We start from the raw sequence: 20,598 nt of genomic DNA on the forward strand, positions 1-20,598 counted from the left end.
GCTCCCTTAGGACAAGGACTGCATCTTATTCCCTTTTGTATCCCTAGAGTTTACCCAGTAGGCACAAAAGTATTTATATAAATGAAGCGGGTCTCATCTAGTCTCAAATAACCCTCACAAACACACCTCAATCTCCTACTAGCAGCTAGTTTCTCCAGTGAGTTAAAAAGTGATTCATGTCACTGGAAGGCTTGCAAGGAAATTAAAGGTTCCAAATTACGTCTCTTTAAAAATACCATAAGGGAAGGACTGCTTTGGAATAAGGGGAAATGAAATAATCAGTGACTAGAGTGAGAGATAAGTGTTGCTCTTGCTATTATCAACCTGCATAATTTTAGAGATGATTTCTGCCCGCTCTTGAAGTTTTGGGCAAAGTTCTTAAATGGGTCGAATAATAGCTTAGACATACAGATTTTATTCCTTGTCGATGAATATACTATATACGCTTTTCACGACACTGAAACAGCAAACAGCTAACATTCCATTTGAGATTCACTCAAGCAACCTCAGGTTCACTAAGGCTGTCTGCAAATTTCAGGTATCTTATTTATCAAAATGGAGATGGAAATTCAACATCAAAGACTTAGTAATAGCTTAACATAAGAACAAATCAGTGGCAGAGCATTCCCAATGCAGCTTATAATCTTGGCATAGCTCAGACTCCTCATTATAGCGTGGTCCATAAAATCTTAACTAAGTCATCTAATGAGGTCTAGAGATGGGGTTCCACAAGATTATTTAATTAATCCAACAAATGTTTATCAGACACTCTGTGGCATTCTTCTGAGCACTGAGGATAGAACAATCTTTTTTTAATTAAAAAAATTCTTGCCTTCATGAAGATTATGGCCTGGGGGAGGGGGGAGTGTTGTATCACTGAAATATACAAAGAATGTCTGAAGGTAAGATAATCACAAATTTAGAGCAATCACTTTTGGCCAAATTACTGATATTAATGACCATATACTACCTACAAGTTTTCAGGAGTTCTCAACTTGGAGACCTTGGGTCCACCAGGCATCATGAAGGAGTTAAGCTAGAGGCGGAGGAAATGTTTATGAACCCTCTGAAATTAATGTACATTTCTAAGTTTGAGTGCACATTTTTTTCAGGACAAAAACTGTAACTTACATTCAATTCTCAAAGGAATCTCTCACTCCAAAAAGGTTAAGACTCACTTCATATCACTGCTACGAAGATTAATTTTTCTAAAGCTGTATTCACACTGTACTCTGAACTACACAGCAGCATCTTGAGAACAACGTTCTCTGTGTCCTTCACATACAGAGGCTCATCAGAATACGATGGGATCAACTCAGTCTGTCATGGACCCTTCATTCCCCTGACCATGGGGCCCTGAATTGGAATAGAGAAATGTAGTGGTGAGTCCTAGCTGACTTGTTTTACCATATGTCGCTGGAACAAAAGGCAATCCTTGAATAAAAAAAAAAAATCACTGGACCAAGATCTATTTCACTCAAGATAAATGAAAACGCAAAGTGCTGGATCTGTACTTAATTACATGATTTGCATCACTGAATAAATACTAGAGAATATATTCAATTAAGAAACAAGAAAAGAATCATCCTTAAACAGCTACTTTTAAACCATTCTTCCAAGGGCACTTCCTGAGCAGGTATTAAATCATTAGCCATGACCACAAACATGTTTTAAGGCATGACCTTTGTCTCCTGTTCCTGGATACTGATAAAATGAATCTCAAGAAATTTATATTCTAATCAGCAGGAGATAAGAGTTCCAGTGTTAATCTCACTTTCAAAGGGGTTAGGCAAGGCAAGGAAGCTCTGCAGCTCTGTTGCATTAGAACTCAGTTCTCCTGCCACGTCTTCTCTCATAAACGCTGTCACTTACACGACATACATACACACACAGACACTTGGTGTTCCAAAATCTACAAAGAGTTCCAGATCAAGAATTGCCAAAGACATTCCTGGAAAACCTTACAAGATGGCCAGATCCGTTTCTTGTACTTCTAATTCATTATTCAGTCTTTGAGTCGATGGGGGCCACCGCCACCACGATAAACAGATCTACTCTCACTGTATCTCCAGGGATTAAGAAGGCTGCTCAGTGATGAACCTGAATTCACTACCAAACAATCTGATGGCTTGGCTACAACTCTACAGTGGCCTTAAGCTGAGTCACTAGAGTCTAAGGAGAGGTGAGAGTCCTGTGTGGAATGAGAAGAGGCAGAAAAACACCGAGGGAAAGAGTATAAAGTCAGAGAGATCTGGGTTTGCGTCCTGGTGCCGTCACCTGCCATATGTGTGACCTCAGCAGAGTGGCCTATGCTTTCAGCTATTTTCTTCATCTGTTAAAAAAAAGTCTCTACTTCATAAGGTTACAGAGACAATAATGCATATAAAGTACTTACCACAGTGTCCAGTACAAAGCAGACATTCAACTAATGTCACCTACTTGATTATAAAGGGCAGGTGTGTTGAAAAAAAAAATGGAAGAGGAATAGTTTTTTAAAACAAATGTAAAAACCAATATAACACAGAAGAGAAATTTTTTTTTAATTTAGCAAGCATGTAATAAGTGCATACCAAGTGCTGGGTGATGGATTAGAAGGAATACCATCACATAGTTTATAACTCAATAGAAAAGAAGAGATGCAAAACTATAACATATTTTGTTATAGGGAATGACTAATGAAGGGCTACAGATACAGACAATGGAAAGATGACGTCTGGATGGGGTGGCAGGGGATTATTCATTCATTTATTTTAAAAATAAGTATCAAATCCACACTATATACCCAGGTTGGGAAAACTGGTGAAAAAATGGACATGGTCACTTTCCACCTTAACCAGGTACCTTATAGTCCAGTAGAATTAGCACATTTACTGAGTACTACCCATGAGTTAGGTTCTGAGGCAGCAAAGGATACTGCCTCCAAAGAGCTCACTGTTCATTAAAGGAGAGAGCTATCTGAACAAACACAAATAACTGTGTGGCGAATGAAATGGCATGCCTCTGAGAGAAGTGGCATTTACACTGAGCCTGGACAAACGTATATAGTTACATATAGTGTTGTTGTTGTTCAGTCAGTAAGTCGTGTCCAACTCTTTGTGATCCCCTGGACTGCAGCAGGCCAGGCTTCCCTATCTCCCGCAGTTTGCTCAAATTCATGTCCATGGAGTCAGTGATGCCACCCAACCATCTCATCCTCTGTCGCCACCTTCTCCCTTCCTTAATCTTTCCCAGCATCAGGATCTTTTCCAATGAGTTGGGTCTTTGCATCAGGTGGCCAAACTACTGGAGCTTCAGCTTCAGCATCAGTCCTTCCAATGAATATTCAGGATTGACTTCCTTAAGGATTGACTGGTTTGATCTCTTTGCTGTCCAAGGGACTATCAAGAGTCTTCTCCAGCTTCACAATTAGAAAGCATCGATTCTTTGGTGCTCAGCCTGTGAGAGGTCCAACTCCCAAATCCATACACGACTACTGGTAAAGCCATAGCTTTGACTAGACGGATCTTTGCCAGCAAAGAGATGTCTCTGCTTTTTAATGCACTGACGAGCTTTGCCATAGTTTTTCTTCTAAGGAGCAAGTGTCTTTTAATTTCACGGCTGCAGTCACCATCTGCAGTGATTTCGGAGCCCATGAAAAAAAAAATCTGCCACTGTTTCCACGTTTTCCCCATCCATTTGCCATGAAACGATGGGACCAGATACCATCTTAGTTTTTTGAATGTTGAGTTTTAAGCCAGTTTTTTCACTCTCCTCTTTCACCTTCATCAAGAGGATCTTTAGTTCCTCATTGCTTTCTGCCATAAGGGTGGTATGATCTGCATATCTGAAGTTTATATTTCTCCAGGCAATCTTGATTCCAGCTTGTGCTACAGCCAGCCCATCATTTCATATGATGTACTCTGCATATAAGTTAAAAAAGCAGGTGACAAAATAGAGCCTCGACATACTCAGTTCCCAATTTTGAACCAGTCCATTGTTCCATGTCCGGTCCCAACTGTTGCTTCTTGAGCTGCATACAGGTTTCTCAGGAAGCAGGTAAGGTGGTCTGGTATTTCCATCTCTTTAAGAATTTTCCTCAGTTTGTTGTGATCCACACAGTCAAAGGCTTTAGCATAGTCAATGAAGCAGAAGTAGATGCTTTTCTGAAATTCCCTTGTTTTTTCTATGATCCAACGGATATTGGCAATTTGATCTCTGGTTCCTCTGCCTTTTCTAAATCCAGCTTGTACATCTGAAAGTTCTCGGTTCATGTCCTGTTGACTGGGGAACGTTTCCCAAGAGAAGATAGCATAAATTAAGGAACAGAGACTAAGAAAATTCTGGATGAACTGCACAAAAACCTCTGTCATGGGAAGGAGACAGGTTGGAGAAAGTAATCTGGAGCCAGATTCTACATAAAGGCTTTGAATAACATTTAATAGCTGGGGCTTCCCTTTGAAGATAACAGGATTCCATTCAAGATTCTTGAGCAAAGGAGTATCATTATCAGACTGGTGGTTTAGAAAGATTCCTTTAGAACAAAGACTAGGGTGAATAGAGGAGAATGGCTGGGAGACCATTTAGGAGGTAACTGTAGTGATCCAGTCCAGAGATAATTAAGTCCTTAAGCAGAACAGTAGATGTGAAACAGAGAAGATACATATCAGAGAAATTATAGAGTCAGACTCAACAAGAACTGGCAACAACTGCCCTGACATAGAATGAGGAAACAGAAAAGCTGATAAACTAAAGGCTCTGCACCGAAGCCCCTAGGAGAAGTGCAGTGTCACCGATACAGAGGGGAAAAGGGGAGAAGAACAGATAAGTATTAGATATACTGAACATTTTCTGAGTATTTTCAAAACATGCTTAAAAAGTACATTGAATATTATGGGTTCTTGCAATACAGTTGGATGGAGATGTCTAGCAGGCATTTGGAAATCTGGACATGACACTCAGAAAACAGGTTCCAACTAAAGACATATATTTGGGAGCAATCTGCAGACCAGTACTAGATGAAGCTATGGGAAGAGGAAATCTACCCAAGGGGAGGCACTACAGAGAGGCATAAAGTTCAGGTGAGCTCTGGAATTCAGATGCATGTTGAAGGATACCTGTGAGAACAGGGGGAAACAGATGCCGAGGCCGCATCCCCTTCTTTAATCAGAAAGACTCTGCTGTTGTCAGTTTACACATTTCAGGCCTAAATACCAGTGGGTTTTTAAAAATGTGGAAAGTGGAGTCTAGTTTTTTGGGGGGACGTATAGGATCAGATCTCAAAGGAATTACCCAAGGGCTGGAGAAGCTAAGGGGAGTTTTCAGGAAGGAGGCAGTCAATAATAGTGCCATGTACTAAAAGAGAATGAGGATTAATAACAGGTGACTGAAGCTGGCAATTCCAAGGTCATCAGTGACCTTTGAGAGTTACTGTTTTGTTTAGTCGGTCAGTAATGTCTGACTCTTTTGCGACCCCCATGGACTGTAGCCTGCCAGGCTCCTCTGTCCTTGGGATTTCCCAGGCAAGAATATTGGAGTGGGTTGCCGTTTCCTTCTCCAGGGAATCTTCCCAACCCAGGGATTGAACCCATGTCTTTTGCACTGGCAGGTGGATTCTTTGCCACTGAGCCACCTGGGAAGGCCTCTGAGAAAGAGTCAAAATGGTAAGAGATAAAAAAAAGGTTATTTTAGAACAAGGGACCATCAGTAGGTCAACGACCTAAGGAAAATCTGGGGTTTAAAGCCTGAAGAGACACAGAAGAGCTGGGGAAATGATAGGATCAACTGGTACTATGACTCAGAGCAGGGAGGCACAAGGGTCCAGGAGACTTCGTCTTGACACTGTAATTACTCCACTTGACACAGAAGAAAATTAAGGCACAGGGAATTTAAATAACTTGTCCAAAGTCTCACTGACCCAAGGGCTTCTGTTTTTTCCATGTACCCTTTTCGGTTTCTAGAAATGGAGAAAAGGGAAGTATATGACACAAAGAAGCACAACTTTTCTACCCAGAAAAATACAGACCCAAAGAAGCTACACTTAGGGGAAAAAAATTAAAAAATCAGAACACAAATGGACAATAGTTCGAACGTGTCAGATACGGTCAGGAGGCAGGAAGAGCATTTCCGGTACTGAATGCCCAAGCGTGTGATAACTGGGGGCCGCTGGCGTCAATCCTGGAAAACACCTGTAACCACGTCAAAAAATTGTGCTTCCTCTCTGCCAGCTTCACCTTCAAATAGCAATTTCTGAAATTGAGATCTACTCCAGGTCCACCCTGGACCCTGAAGAAATGAGCAGGATCACAATGGAAACTGCTGAAGCAGAAGAAATGATCAAAGAACTCCTTGAGTGCAAACGGATGGGTAAGCGGTGTGAGCCAACGTTCTCGACCTGGGCGGACACCCTTCTCTAGGACTAGGCGGGAAAGGGGCAGGGTGAGGAATGAAAGTAAAAAGACATTGAATGCTTTTTCGTTTCTCCTCTCCATCTAAATGAAAAATGGAGAAGTAAAAAGCATCTCCTCCCTCCCATGTATCTGTCAGCATATTTCCAGGAGGCCTGGCCACAGCCCGGGCACTGGCTGGCCGGGAACAGAGCCTGACACAGCACATTCGCTAGCACCGGAGCCTCGCCTGGGTGGTCGGCTGTTATTCCTTTGATTAAACTCCCAGGCTGGAAGAGCTGGAGCTGCTCCTAGTGATAGCTGGTCCTGCAATCTCACACTGGCCCGCACAGAGAGGCCAGTGCTCCCTCTGTCTCCCAGCCTCCCTCTCCTCACTGCAGAGCTGGGCTCCTTTGCCACATTCTTCTGTTCACTGACAGTGGTAACCACAGAGGGCTGCAGTTGTAAAGCACACCTCTCCTGGCACGGGGGTGAGGAAAAGACAGTGAGATCTCATAGTCAAGCTGCTACTCCAGCGTCACGCTATCAGCTACCTACCACAGGGCTCTCTCCCCAACCAGTGAAAGATGCTTTTAGAGCACCCCGCTTTCAGGGATGTACGCACTCATTTCCAAAGGATCCCAGCCCCCAAAGATAACCAGCTTCTCACGTGTCAAGGGAAAGAACTAAATCTGACCTTCTCTCTGCTCAGATTTGTTAGGCTGAATAATCCTAGATGCAGAATATGTAACTCTAGTTTCCAAGCATATGCAAACACTTCCAAAGTGGCCACGGTGGCCACTTTATGGTGGCAGGGCAAATTCAATATTCTTGTATGCTCTAGGCTATAAATAAGCTTAAATAATAGCAGAAATAGTAAAAGTAGTTACAAGATAAATGAAGTCCTGTTTTTAGACAAATAAATTTGTTAAGAATCTAGCCTCTAATGGAAATGATGGGCAACTCAAAGTTTTATAATCAAATTTGTAGGTTGTCTGAGTACTTTGCTTTCTTTTCTTTTGGCTAATTCACTGTTCTTCAGCATCTTCACCAGCGAGCAGGGAGGAAAACGGAATGCCATTGCTTCATCCTGCAACCCATCCTCCTCCCAGCTACCTAAATGAGACAGTTAAAAGGCAAGGCCCATTTGTCTCTGTGGCTCCTGGTCATTGTTGAGATAAAGAGCCGAGTTCCTTCACAGGTCATTCAAAGCGCTCCTTGAATCAGCCCTTGTCTTCTCCTCCGGCGTCCGTTTCAGCTGCTTTCTGCTGACTCCCTATGCTCCAACATTGCTAACCACCAGCTTCCTGGTTCTCCAGTACACACATGCAAGCTTTTCTTTTGGAGCCTGCCCCACCCTTCTTCTGCCACCCACCTGCCTACCCTTAAGATTCAGTGTAGGGGTAATCTCTTCCAAGAAGGCGGCTTTGGCACTCCCACTCCCACCCACATGCTGGGTTAGGTACCCTCTGGTGGCTTTGTTATTCCCTAGAAACCTCGGTGCATATCCCATGCAGTACATTCCGTAACACATTCTATCATGTATTATGTGGCTGTTTCCCATTCCACACTGTGAGTTACTTCACACTGAGATCTGTTGTCTTGTATCATCCCTATGGCTTAGCATTAAGGTTTGGAACACTCCTAAGAGTGTAACAAAATGTTTTTGAAAGAATGAGTTAAAAGAATGCATTTGAATAAAAAGTTTTATGGAAAATGCAACTAAAAACTTTAATGGGCAAGTAGCTGAAATCATAGACAAAATAAAGGAACTCTTTTACAGAAATTCCCTCAAATTTCAATTTTTCGGGGGAGGGGAGCCATGCCACATAGCATGCAGGATCTTAGTTACCTGACCAGGGAATGAATCCATGCTCCCTGTGACAGAAGTACAGTCTCAACTGCTGGACTGCCAGGCAAGCCCCGAATTTCAATTTTTTTAATACTCATCTTCCAAAATAGCATGAAAATTTAAAATCAGCATACCTTACTTAGTGGAAGATCTCTTGACACTTTGCCAAGAAAAGTAATATAGAGATATATATCAGGGCTTATGGAATATAATACTTTGGCCACCTGATGCAAAGAGCTGACTCAATGGAAAAGACCCTGATGCTGGGAAAGACTGAAGGCAGATGCTGGGAAAGATTGATGGCAACAGGAGGAGGGGGGCAACAGAGGATGAGATGGTTAGATAGCATCATCAACTCAATGGACTTGAGTTTGAGCAAACTCTAGGAGATAGTGAAGGACGGGGGAGTCTGTGTGCTGCAGTTCACGGGGTCACAAAGAGTAGGACACGACTTAGCAACTGAGCAACAACATGGCATATAATTCAAGCAAGACCCACAGGAAAATCCACAGCTTTAAATTAAAAAAAAAAAAAAGGAGAGGAAATGAGTGAAAATAAGGGAAGTACTCAATTCAAGAAATTGGGAGGAAATACCAAAACTATAGAATGCAGAAGGAAGTTAGCAAAGATAAAACAAGAAGATAACCAATTAAAAAACTATAACAGAAAGAATATATCCTATAGAACAGGGATGGAGCAAAGAAAATATTCATGAAAAAAAGCACAGATGCAAAACAGGAATTGAAAGTAAGAAACTAATGACAGATAAGAGGAAATTAGAAACATTTGAAGGAATTACTGTACACAGAGTTGCTTCTGGTGAGCTGAGCTAAAGGTTCACACCCCAAGTCCGGAGAGGAGAGTGGACCTTTCAGCACATTCTGACTGGAGGCGCGCCTCTCACCAGAACCACAGACATCTTATCACTTGCCTCAGTGAATAAGCAACCAAGGCACTTTGTTTCAAACACAGCTAGGAGCAAAAGGAAATGGCTAGTAAACAGATGTTCCAGGGCTCATATTAAGTCATTACAACATGTTATTATTTACCAGAAAAAGAACAATAGAAGAATTCCCCAAATTCCAAATTAAGGAATTACTTTCTCTGAGGAGAAATAACACAAATAACATATAACTTGAACTTTTCAACAGCAACATTCATTTTGGTAACACAATGTTTTATCCAAAAACTGACTTCAAATCAAATCACAAACCTTTAGTTATTAAGAGCCTTCTACAGCTTTGAAAGAGCGATCCTTTCCAAGCATACAGCATTTAGACTTTACAGAAAGGTTTTTGCATACTGTCTTCATGACCTTGTTGTATTTTCCCCATCAACAAATAAAGACCGTGAGGTGTACAGAATTTGAGTGAATTGCCCAAGATCACACAGCTAGTAGAAGAAGGCAAAAAAAGTCAGCCACTGTTTCCCTATCTATTTGCCATGAAGTGATGGGACCAGATGCCATGATCTTCGTTTTCTGAATGTGAAGCTTTAAGCCAACTTTTTCACTCTCCTCTTTCACTTTCATCAAGAGGGCTTTTTAGTTCCTCTTCCCTTTCTGCCATAAGGGTGGTGTCATCTGCATATCTGAGGTTATTGATGTTTCTCCCGGCAATCTTGATTCCAGCTTGTGCTTCTTCCAGCCCAGCATTTCTCATGATGTACTCTGCATAGAAGTTAAATAAGCAGGGTGACAATACACAGCCTTGATGTACTCCTTTTCCTATTTGGAATCAGTCTATTGTTCCATGTCCAGTTCTAACTGTTGCTTCCTGACCTGCATACAAATTTCTCAAGAGACAGGTCAGGTGGTCTGGTATTCCCATCTCTTTCAGAATTTTCCACAGTTGATTGTGATCCACACAGTCAAAGGCTTTGGCATAGTCAATAAAACAGAAACAGATGTTTTTCTGGAACTCTCATGCTTTTTCGATGATCCAGCGGATGTTGGCAATTTGATCTCTGGTTCCTCTGCCTTGTCTAAAACCAGCTTGAACATCTGGAAGTTCAAGGTTCATGTATTGCTGAAGCCTGGCTTAGAGAATTTTGAGCATTACTTTACTAGTGTGTGAGATGAGTGCAATTGTGTGGTAATTTGAGCATTCTTTGGCATTGCCTTTCTTTGGGATTGGAATGAAAACTGACCTTTTTCAGTCCTGTGGCCACTGCTGAGTTTTCCAAATTTGCTGGCATATTGAGTGCAGCACTTTCACAGCATCATCTTTTAGAATTTGAAATAGCTCCACTGGAATTTCATCACCTCCACTAGCTTTGTTCATAGTGATGCTTTCTAAGGCCCACTGGACTTTGGACTCCAGGATGTCTGGCTCTAGGTGACTGATCACACCATCATGATTAGCTGGGTCGTGAAGATCTTTTTTGCATAGTTCTTCTGCGTATTCTTGCCACCTCTTCTTAACATCTTCTGCTTCTGTTAGGTCCATACCATTTCTGTCCTTTATCGAGCCCATCTTTCATGAAATGTTCCCTTGGTATGTCTAATTTTCTTGAAGAGATCTCTAGTCTTTCCCATTCTATTGTTTTCCTCTATTTCTTTGCAGTGATCACTGAGGAGGGCTTTCTTATCTCTCCTTGCTATTCTTTGGAATTCTGCATTCAAATGGGTATATCTTTCCTTTTCTCCTTTGCTTTTAGCGTCTCTTCTTTTCACAGCTATTTGTAAGGCCTCCTCAGACAGCCATTTTGCTTTTTTGCATTTCTTTTTCTTGGGGGTGGTCTTGCTCCCTGTCTCCTGTACGATGTAATGAACCTCCGTCCATATAGTTCATCAAGCACTCTGTCTATCAGATCTAGGCCCATCGATCTGTTTCTCACTCCCACTGTATAATCGTAAGGACTTTGATTTAGGTTGCAACTGAGGTCTAGCGCGTCTATTCTGCTCATTAAAATTAGAAACATGCTCCAGGCCGTGACCCAGTGAGAGCAGTGTCACGGGTCACCGGTCCTTCCCCTCCTCATAGCCTCTGCACATTTCACAGTTCCTTCTCATTCTCTTTTCACATCATCCTGTCACTAAAATCTAACTATTAATTACTTTCAAGTCTCAACACTGCCTGTACAAGATTCTTCACTTTCTAATTCACATTAGGCTTTTTACCTACTCCCTTTCAACTATTAGAGATTTGAAAAAGAAAATTCATTACAACCTCACACTCTGGGATGAGGCGGAAATAAAGCTTGAATTATGGCCCATAATTTTACACAGAGAAGTAGGGCACCACCAGGGAGCAGTGTGTTGCCTGCTTTTAACATGCACTTGAAGTAGTCTATGGCTTCACTTTTTTCCTAGATTTGATTATCAGTAGAGGATTGTCAGGCTTTCCAGGTCATGCTAGTGGTAAAGAACCTGCCTGCCAGTGCAAGAGACGTAAGAGACGTGGATTCGATCCCCTGGAGGAGAGCATGGCAACGGACTCCAGTATTCTTGCCTGGGGAATCCCATGGACAGAGGAGCCTGGCAGACAGATTACAACGGGGTCGCAAAGAGTGAGACATGACTGAAGTAACTTAGCACAGCACAGCACACAGCACAGAGAGCTGTCACCAATTAAAGAATATGACACTATGAAGATACAGAAAACTATAACTTTGGACTTGAATTACAATAATTCCTTTGGAGGATTTTGATGCCATTTTATATTAAGAAAAAGGAAAAAATATGGCTTCTGCTTCCAGTTAAATACCATAGAGATAATCAGCAAGAAGGGCTAAAAGAATCCTATAGTTCTTAACTTTACTGTGTTGTAAAGCTAGTCAACATACATACAACGTAAAAGTCAAAATCCCAGTATCCATCAAGCTTGCTGGATGACCTTGATTATATAACTCTTTTAGCCTCAGTTTCCCCCATCTGTAAAATGGGGAGAATGATATGGTTTGAAATAACTCATTAATCAGTGCCCAGAAAACATCCTGACATCAAGAGATGAAAGGTAGTACAGTTAAAAAAGTAAAAGGTAATGTTATGGCATTCTGGTAAAAAGATTTCTAAGACTACAACTCATTGGCAATTTTTACCAATGAAATAAGTTATTTTTAAAGATTGTTTAAAAGTGTATTTACAACTGAACATTCGAGTTTATTTGTCCACGAAATAGGTACATCACAGCTAGCAGCAGACTTAACTTTGCGATACCTGTGACAGAAATCCTTCCTTTAAAGCCGAAGAGGAACACTTTTAGCTAACATTCTTTAGCTCAAAAAACCAGTGAACATTCATTCAATAAGCATCAGCATATGGGCATTAGTAAAGACAGGAATGGCAGAGAACCATGGAGTTAACCCTATCCACTGGTTAAAAGCTCCATGACACCCCAAACTGCCGTACCTGCTGGGTGAGGAGGCTGATGTGAGTGGATGGAGAATACTGCCTGGCTGCCTGCTTCTCGGCCAGCCGCTGAAGTTCGGCCGTAACCATACTTGGGTTGTATCGTTTGCTGTATGAAGAGCCATCTTCTCCCTCCTTTTGGGTTCTGGCCACTCCTGAATGCTGCTTGTTTGGATGGCATGAACCTGCTAAAGAGAAAAGCTTTCATCCACTTAGGAAAAAAAGATTAGAAAAACTTAGGATGATGACAACCAATAGGTAGTTCACTGAATCCCAGGGATCTTTGACAACAAGAGGAGCAAGGAACTATCTTCAAAAGCTCACAAAAGTAAACGCATACCCTTATTATACCCGAGGATCTCTTCCTATCACCAATTTGTTACAAGCATCCATAACTATGTTTTTGCATAATATGAATCCTTCACAAAAAAAGGATTTTCATCATATGTAGTGGGAAATAATTGATCCTAAAATGAATGAATATAAAAAGTGCAGCCTTGAAAATCGTTGTGATTCTTGCTTTTCTTGTTATGTGACAGTACTTGTCAGTAGTCTGTTGAGCCCACTGTCAAATCATCCACACCGCAGCCCACCAGGCTCCTCTGTCCAAGGGATTCTCCAGGCAAGAATACTGGAACAGGCTGCCACGGCCTCCGCCAGGGGAGCTTCCCACCCCAGGCACTGAACCTGCATATCTTACACTGGTAGGTGGGTCTTTACCACCAGCACCACCTGGGAAGCCCCACAATCCTCCTTACAAAGCTCAAAAAGGAAAAGAAGGATAAAAACAAAACTGAATTTATTTAGAAAAACAGTAATAATCCTATATCATCAAATTTCAATTGATTTCTCTTTCAGATTTCAGTTTCTTCTTTCAACTATAATATCAGAGAAATCTATTGTTTTTGAGCACTGAAATTTTGGCAAAAAGAAATTATTTAATTAAAAATCAAGGTTCATATTTTTTCTATGGTAAGTCACACAATCCATTAGAAAAAAATTAAAAAGTCAGAAAAGTGGAAACACTAATGTGTTTCCTTTCTGTCTTATTAGTGCTTATATAACCATGATCATCCTTGTATATACAATTTGATGACACTGCTTTATTATATTATTTGACACATATAAAATACTATCTACAATAGATGTAGAAGTTATAAAACATATAATGAACTGACTACCTAAGTCATATTAACATGCATCAACCCATGGGTTCCTTCTCATTCTTAATCTCCCCTTATCATTCATCCCCTTCTTTTTTTAAATAGTTTTATTCTTCATTTCTGTGTGTGTAGGCATACTTAAAATACAGTTAATTTTGCTTGTTTTTGAGCTCTATAAAAATGGTATCTTACTGTAGTAGTTTCCTGGGACTTGTTTTTGTTAATACCATACTTCTAATATTTATCCTTTCTCAGTACAGGTGAAATTCATTAACTTTACATGGTGCTTGGTATTCCATTTTGGAAATACACTACAACTTATCTTTCTATTTCCTCATTGATGGTTATTTTGGTTACTGCAAGCTTATTGCTATTGTAAACAGTTCAGTTGTGAACACTCTTGCATACATGTCCTAGGGCATGTGTAGAAGAACTTCTCTTCTGTATGTGGCTAGAAGTTGAGTCAGAGAGTATAAGAATTTAAAAATTCATGTGATAATAACAAACGGTATATTTTACACTACCACAAACAAAATACAAGGCTTCCTGCTGATCAGTATCCCCTCCAACACTTAGTATTGTCAAATATCTTAATTCTTCCCTCTTTTAAGAGGGTGGAAGGTCTCACTGTAGTTTTCACTTATATTCATCTGATTAATAACGATGTTGAGCACATTATCTCTTTTGCGATACCATTATTGGGTTGTCTTTTTTTCTTTCTGAAGGAGGCTTGCTTATGTTTTTACTTTCGTTTCCTACCATAAGTTATTAAAGATGGTCTAATCTATTCTAGAGTCTAAAGTTTGCATCTGAGATTGATTATATGGATTGTATGAGGCAGGGATGTAATTTCACTTTTGATCCTGTTTGGATAACCAGTTGTCCCAGCACCATTTATTGAAAAATGCATCCTTTTCCGTCTGTCATATATCCAAGTCTCATCTATCTGTGATTGTTTCCAACTTTCTATTCTGCTTCACTGGTCACTCTGCACCTTTTCCAATACTGCATTTTCTTAATCATCATACCTTCATATTCTTATCAAGATATTCGTCCACCATTTTTCCTTCTTCAGTAGGTTCTCACTACCCTTGGTCTTTTGCCTTTCCAGTATTGTTTTAGATGAGCCTTGTCAAGTACAACGCAGCTGTTGAGATTTTGGTTGGGATTGTATTGAATTCAGAGACAAATTTGATGAAAACATTTATGATATTAAGTCTTTCCATCCATGCACAGTCTATTTATATATTTATTTATGTTTTCTCTGTCTCTCAACAAAGTCTTACAAAACTTCTTTATAAGTCTTTCCTAAATTTATGCCTAGACAGCTTATAGTCTTCATGTAAATGATTTTTTAAAAACTTCGTTTTTGTGGTGATATGGTTGTACAGCAGTGTGAATGTACTTAATGCCCCTGTACACTGAAACATAGACAAAATGGTAATTTTTATATTATGTATGTCTCTGTTGTTGTTCAGTCACTCAGTCACGTCTAGCTCTTTGCGACCCCATGGACTGCAGCACGCCAGGCATCCCTGTCCTTCACCATCTCCTGGAGCTTACTCAAACTTGTGTCCACTGAGGCAGCTATGCCACCCAAACATCTTGCCCTCTGTCATCCCCTTCTCCTCCTGCTTTCAGTCTTTCTCAGCATCAGGGTCTTTTCTAAAAAGTCAGCTAACAGATTTTTAATATTGATCTTAGAGCCATCTATACTGCTAAAATAATTATTTCTAATGTATCGATAGCTTATTTTCAGTTTTCTATGTAGATAACATATAATCTGTAAATAAATAAGTAAATTTTAATTCCTACCTTTTGATGCTTATGTTTTTAATTTCTTGTCTGTTACGCTGGATCCTGACCTCCAGTAAAACACTGAATAGAAGCAAAGCTAGTAGGCATTCTCTTCTCTCTCTTAAAGGGAATGCGTTCAGTATCTCCCCATTTACATTAACATCTATGGTGAGATTTGGTGGATACCCTTTTTAATGAGGATTTCCTTCTCTTCCTTGTATGCTGAGAGTTATTATCATGAATGAGTATAGAATTTTACCAAATTCTTTTTCTACATCTACTAAAATAATGAATACAGTTTTTCTCCTTTAATCTGCTGATGTGACAAATGACATTTATAGATTTTCTACTGTTTTAAACCCTCTAGTATTCCCAGGATAAACTTGTTCATGGGACCTTATCTTTTTCACTTGTTGCAGGATATGGTTGGCTCATATTTTGATTAGAATTTTTGCATTTGTGTTCATAAATGATTCTAGTCTGTAATTTCCCTGATACTGTCCATAACTGGTTTTGTTATCAAGATTAAACTAGCCATACAGAATGATTTAAGGATAATTATTTCTTTTCCATGTTCTATGACAAGTTTAAGATTGGAATTATCACTCCCTTGAAAGACTGTCAACATTCATCTATAAAATCATCTGGGGCTCAAGTTTTCCTTGTGAAAATTATTGTATAAGTTATGTTAATAGTTACAATATCATTCAGGCTTTCTTTGCTTCTTGAGCCAATTTTTCTTATGGTATACTTTTGGTGGCATTATCCATTTCGTGTAGATTTTCAATTTTATTGGAACACAGTAGTTAACAGTATTCTAATATTTTTTTCACCCAAGCTAATTTGTATTTTCTGTGTGCTTTTCATTCTTCATATCATTTATCCATGTCTTCTCTCTTTTCCTGATCAATCTCACCAAAGGTTGCTCCACCACCTTAGGCTTTTCAAAGAATTTTTGGCTTTGATATTTTCTCTACTTTATTTTTAAAATCTGTAATTTTTACTTTTGTCTTTGCTGTTTAATATATCTTTTCTCTTTCTCCTTTATTTAGATTTATAATATTGCTGTTTTTATAACATCTGAGATCAGATATTTAGCCTTCCTTTTCAAAAATAAGTATTTTAGGTAGTAAATGTCCCTCCAAATACTGTTTTTCATTGTCCTCCACACATTTAAATATGGAAGTTTTTTCATTATCTTTCAACTCTACAACTTTTACATTTATTTCCATTATGATATCTTCAAACCCTCTTTCTTTGCTGACTTATAAAATTTCTTTATCTATTAGTAATAGAAATCATTGGAAATCTCCCACTAACATAGTGGATTTACAGATTCCTCATGCAGGTGTATCAATTTTTGTTTTACTTATTTGGACGTTATTTTGTTAGGTGCAGTTAGAACTATTATCTTTCTGCTGAACCAGACTTTCTGTTTTATGTAATTACTCTCTGTATCTGTGAAGAAAATTTTATCTCTTAAAGCCTAATATAAGTTAATATATACTAAGTTAGGGCTTCCCTTGTGGCTCAGCTGGTAAAGAATCCAGCTGCAATGCAGGAGACCTGGGTTTGATCCCTGGGTTGGGAAGATCCCCTGGAGAAGGACTCCAGTATTCTGGTCTGGAGAATTCCATGACTGTATAGTTCATGGGGTCACAAAGAGTCAGACATGACTGAGCAACGGTCACTTTCACGCTAAGTAAACAGCATATATTAATATAGCTATACCACTTTTTTCTGGTTGGTGTTCTGAGAATTATTATCATGAATGAGTACAGAATTTTATCAAATTCTTTTTCTGCATCTACTGAAATGATGAATACAGTTTGGGAATGAGGTTAAGATATTATTTAAACTTAGACTTTTTGGCATTTCTTTCTTCATCCTTTTACTTTCAACCATTCGATGTCCTTATTTTTACAAGCGTCTTTCTTTGCTAAACAACATATAGTTGGATTAAAAAAAAAATCAATCTGACACTAACAAGTTCAGTCCATTTATATTCATTTGATTCTTCATATTAGGACTTGGTTTACCATCTTCAAGCTTCCATTTCTTGCATTTTCTAAGCTCTGTGTTTTCTGTGCTTCTATGTCTATAGGTGTTTCCCCAGGCCCAATTCTTTGTCTTCCCAAATGTTTAAGTTTTCATATTTTAATTTTTTCAGTGGTGACCCCTGAAACATGATACAGCATATATATCATGAAAAAGTCTAAATAATATTTTAACCTCATTGCCAAACTATTCAATCACTACAGAAAAATTTGACTCCAATCACCTATAGGCTATTATTGTAGTCAACTATATATTATTATCTATATATTATTGTCCACTACTGTTTAAGCCATTCAGAGTATGGTTTCTAACCACAGTGGAAATAAGCTAAAAGGCAATTACAAAAAACAGAAAATGCCAACTATGTGAAATTAAACAATAAAAACAATCCATGGGTCAAGAAAAATCACAATGGAAATTAGGAAATATTTTCAAACTGACTAGCTTCTTCCGTTCCTTACCATTCTCTGGGAAATGTATGAAAAAGAAAGGTTTAAAAAAGAAGTTCTAATGATAACACAAGGTATTGGAGGCATTGATCTTACTGAATTTCTTTCACACAGGAGAAAATCAGAACATAATTGATTATTATTATATTGATTTTAGAAGATTAAACCATAAGAATAATCACTCAGAATTAGCAGAAATACACATATTTGTACATATTTATATTTATGACATTAAAATAGACCATTTAGTATCTCTGATTCAAATTTCATATTATAATATCCATTTCATTTGAAATCGGATACCAATTAAATATATGCTGGCTACTTATTCAGGACATGGAAGCAACTTAAATCTCTACCAACAGAGGAATGGATAAAGAAGATGTGGTACAAATATACAATGGAATATTACTCAGGCATAAAGAAGAAGAAAATTGGGTCATTTGTAGAGATGTAGATGGACCTAGAGATTGTCATACAGAGCAAAGTTAAGTCAGAAAGAGAAAAACAAATATATATCATATATTAACACATATATGTGGAATCTAGAAAAATGGTATGGATGATCTTATTTGAAAAACAGAAGCAGGGAAACAGATGTAGAGAAGAAATGTTTGGACATCAAAGTGGGGAAGAGGGGATGGGATAAATTGGGAGATTGGGATTGACATATATATACTGCTATGTATAAAACAGATAACTAACTAGAACCTAGTGTACAGCACAGGGAGCTCTACCTAATGCTCTCTGATGACCTACGTTAGAAGGGAATCTTTTTAAAAGAGAGTGGATATATGTATATGTATGACTGATTCACTTTGCTGCACAGCAGAAACTAATACAACATTGTAAAGCAACTATATTCCAATAAAAATTAAATAAAGGAAAATAGAAGTATATATTGGCTATTTCTAATGCCACAGTAATGAAGACAACGTGGTACTGGCATAAGTACAGATACATAGATCAGTGGAGCAGAACTGAGATTCCAGAAGTAAACGCTTACATTTGAGATTAAATGATTTTTCACAAGAGTGCCATGACAATTCAACAGGGAAATAATACTCTTTCAACACATAGTGCTGGGACAACTAAATATTCACACGCAAAAGAATGATGTTAAGACCTTTATGCCACACCATATAAAAAATTCTATCAAAATGGATAAAAGACCTAAACTATAAAACTCTTAGAAAAAAACAGACATCTTTGTGACCTTGGGTTAGGCAATAGTTTTTCAGATATGATATCAAATGCACAAGCAACAAAAGAGAAAATAAATTAGATTTCATCAAGATTAAAAACTTTTGTGCATCAAGAAAATGAAATGACAAACAACAGAATGAGAGAAAACACTTCTAAATCAAGCATCTGGCAAGGGACTTGTACCCAGAATATATAAAGAACACTTACAACTCAACAACAAAAAGACAGATACCACAATTATCTCTTGACCACGCTGTAAGCTCCCAGGAAACAGAAGGCCTATTTTATTCATCTCTTTATCTTCAGTACCTAAAAGAAAGCGCTGCATTTTCTTATCAGTAAATGAATGTCACTGGACCAAATGCAAGACTTTTCCTTAGTCACAGCCTGCATCCCTTTATCTTTCAAAAGAAAAAGCAAAGGGAAGAGATGACATTCTGTGTTTATTGGGGCTGGGGAGGAGCTGACATTGTGGACTCCCTTTCATTTTCTCACTCACCTGCCTTTGCTGAAGAGGGACGAGACAGTTTCTGGCTATAGATGTGTGCAGCACTTTGGAAAGAGGAAAAGGGGCCAATGGTGTAACTGCCTGATCGACAGCGTGGCAGGCCAGCGGGGCTTGGTACGTTCTGTGTCCCAGGATGCATGGAGAGAGGAGCACTCTCAGGGACTGTGCTCAGTAAAACTGCTGGCTGGTGAGGCATGCTGGGGATAGCTGGAGGGATCTGAGATAGACAATGGTGGCCTGGCCCTGGTGAGAGGTCAGGGGTGGTAACAATAGATGACAAGTGGGTGTTGGGAATTTTCTGCAGAAGGGTAGCAGCAGGACCAGAGAAAGAAGTAGAAGAATTGGTATAGATTAATTTAGCCTCTTTTTCTGCTGAAGTGGTAAATCCTATTAAAATAAAAACAAACAAACAAAAACAGATCATGTTAGGAAAAGCTAACACATAGTCTCTACATGTAAACATGAACATTTTTAAACACCAAACTAACCTTAGCATGAAACAGATACCATGAAAAATACATATTTTAATGAGCAGTCATCATGAACTTAATGAATTTTGCCCACTGAGACAATCTGGCATTAGAAATAGTTCATTTCTAGTCCTTGTTAAAAGCTGGCTTTGCGACTACCTCCATCAACCAGAACGGATGTTTTATAAACGTAAGGGCATCAGGACAAAGTTTCTGGTAATGAGAGCTAACTCCTCTCCCTCTGATTTTCACCCTTCTAGAAACAAGTGCTCAGAATTTGAAACATTAAGTAAGTAAAAAATTCCTTGGAAAGATGTTAATAGGTTATTGGTAGATAAAAGGAAATTCTAACAGAGAAGGAAAAACAAAGAAAAATGAGCTT

The 20,598-nt window shown here is 39.0% G+C and overlaps 1 protein-coding gene across 50 annotated transcripts in view; it reads right to left on the reverse strand.

The window, feature by feature from the left end:
* The window catches only part of TTLL5 (tubulin tyrosine ligase like 5), a 316,623-nt gene that overhangs the window by 173,246 nt on the left and 122,779 nt on the right, over nt 1-20,598 (reverse strand). For 18 of the 50 annotated variants that reach the window (XM_086319536.1, XM_086319532.1, XM_086319523.1 and 15 more), the window contains 2 exons: nt 19,738-20,133; nt 12,566-12,753 (listed from right to left, as the gene is read on the reverse strand). In XM_086319536.1, the coding sequence (XP_086175662.1) occupies nt 12,566-12,753; nt 19,738-20,133 (584 nt within the window). The remainder of the gene's footprint in view (nt 1-12,565; nt 12,754-19,737; nt 20,134-20,598) is intronic. The other 32 variants (XM_086319545.1, XM_086319552.1, XM_086319553.1 and 29 more) reach the window with 3 other exon arrangements.

This window comes from Bos grunniens, chromosome 10 (genome assembly GCF_055505025.1).
Source record: "Bos grunniens cultivar Pamir isolate PY7600 chromosome 10, Bosgru_T2T1.0, whole genome shotgun sequence".
NCBI lineage: Eukaryota > Metazoa > Chordata > Mammalia > Artiodactyla > Bovidae > Bos > Bos grunniens.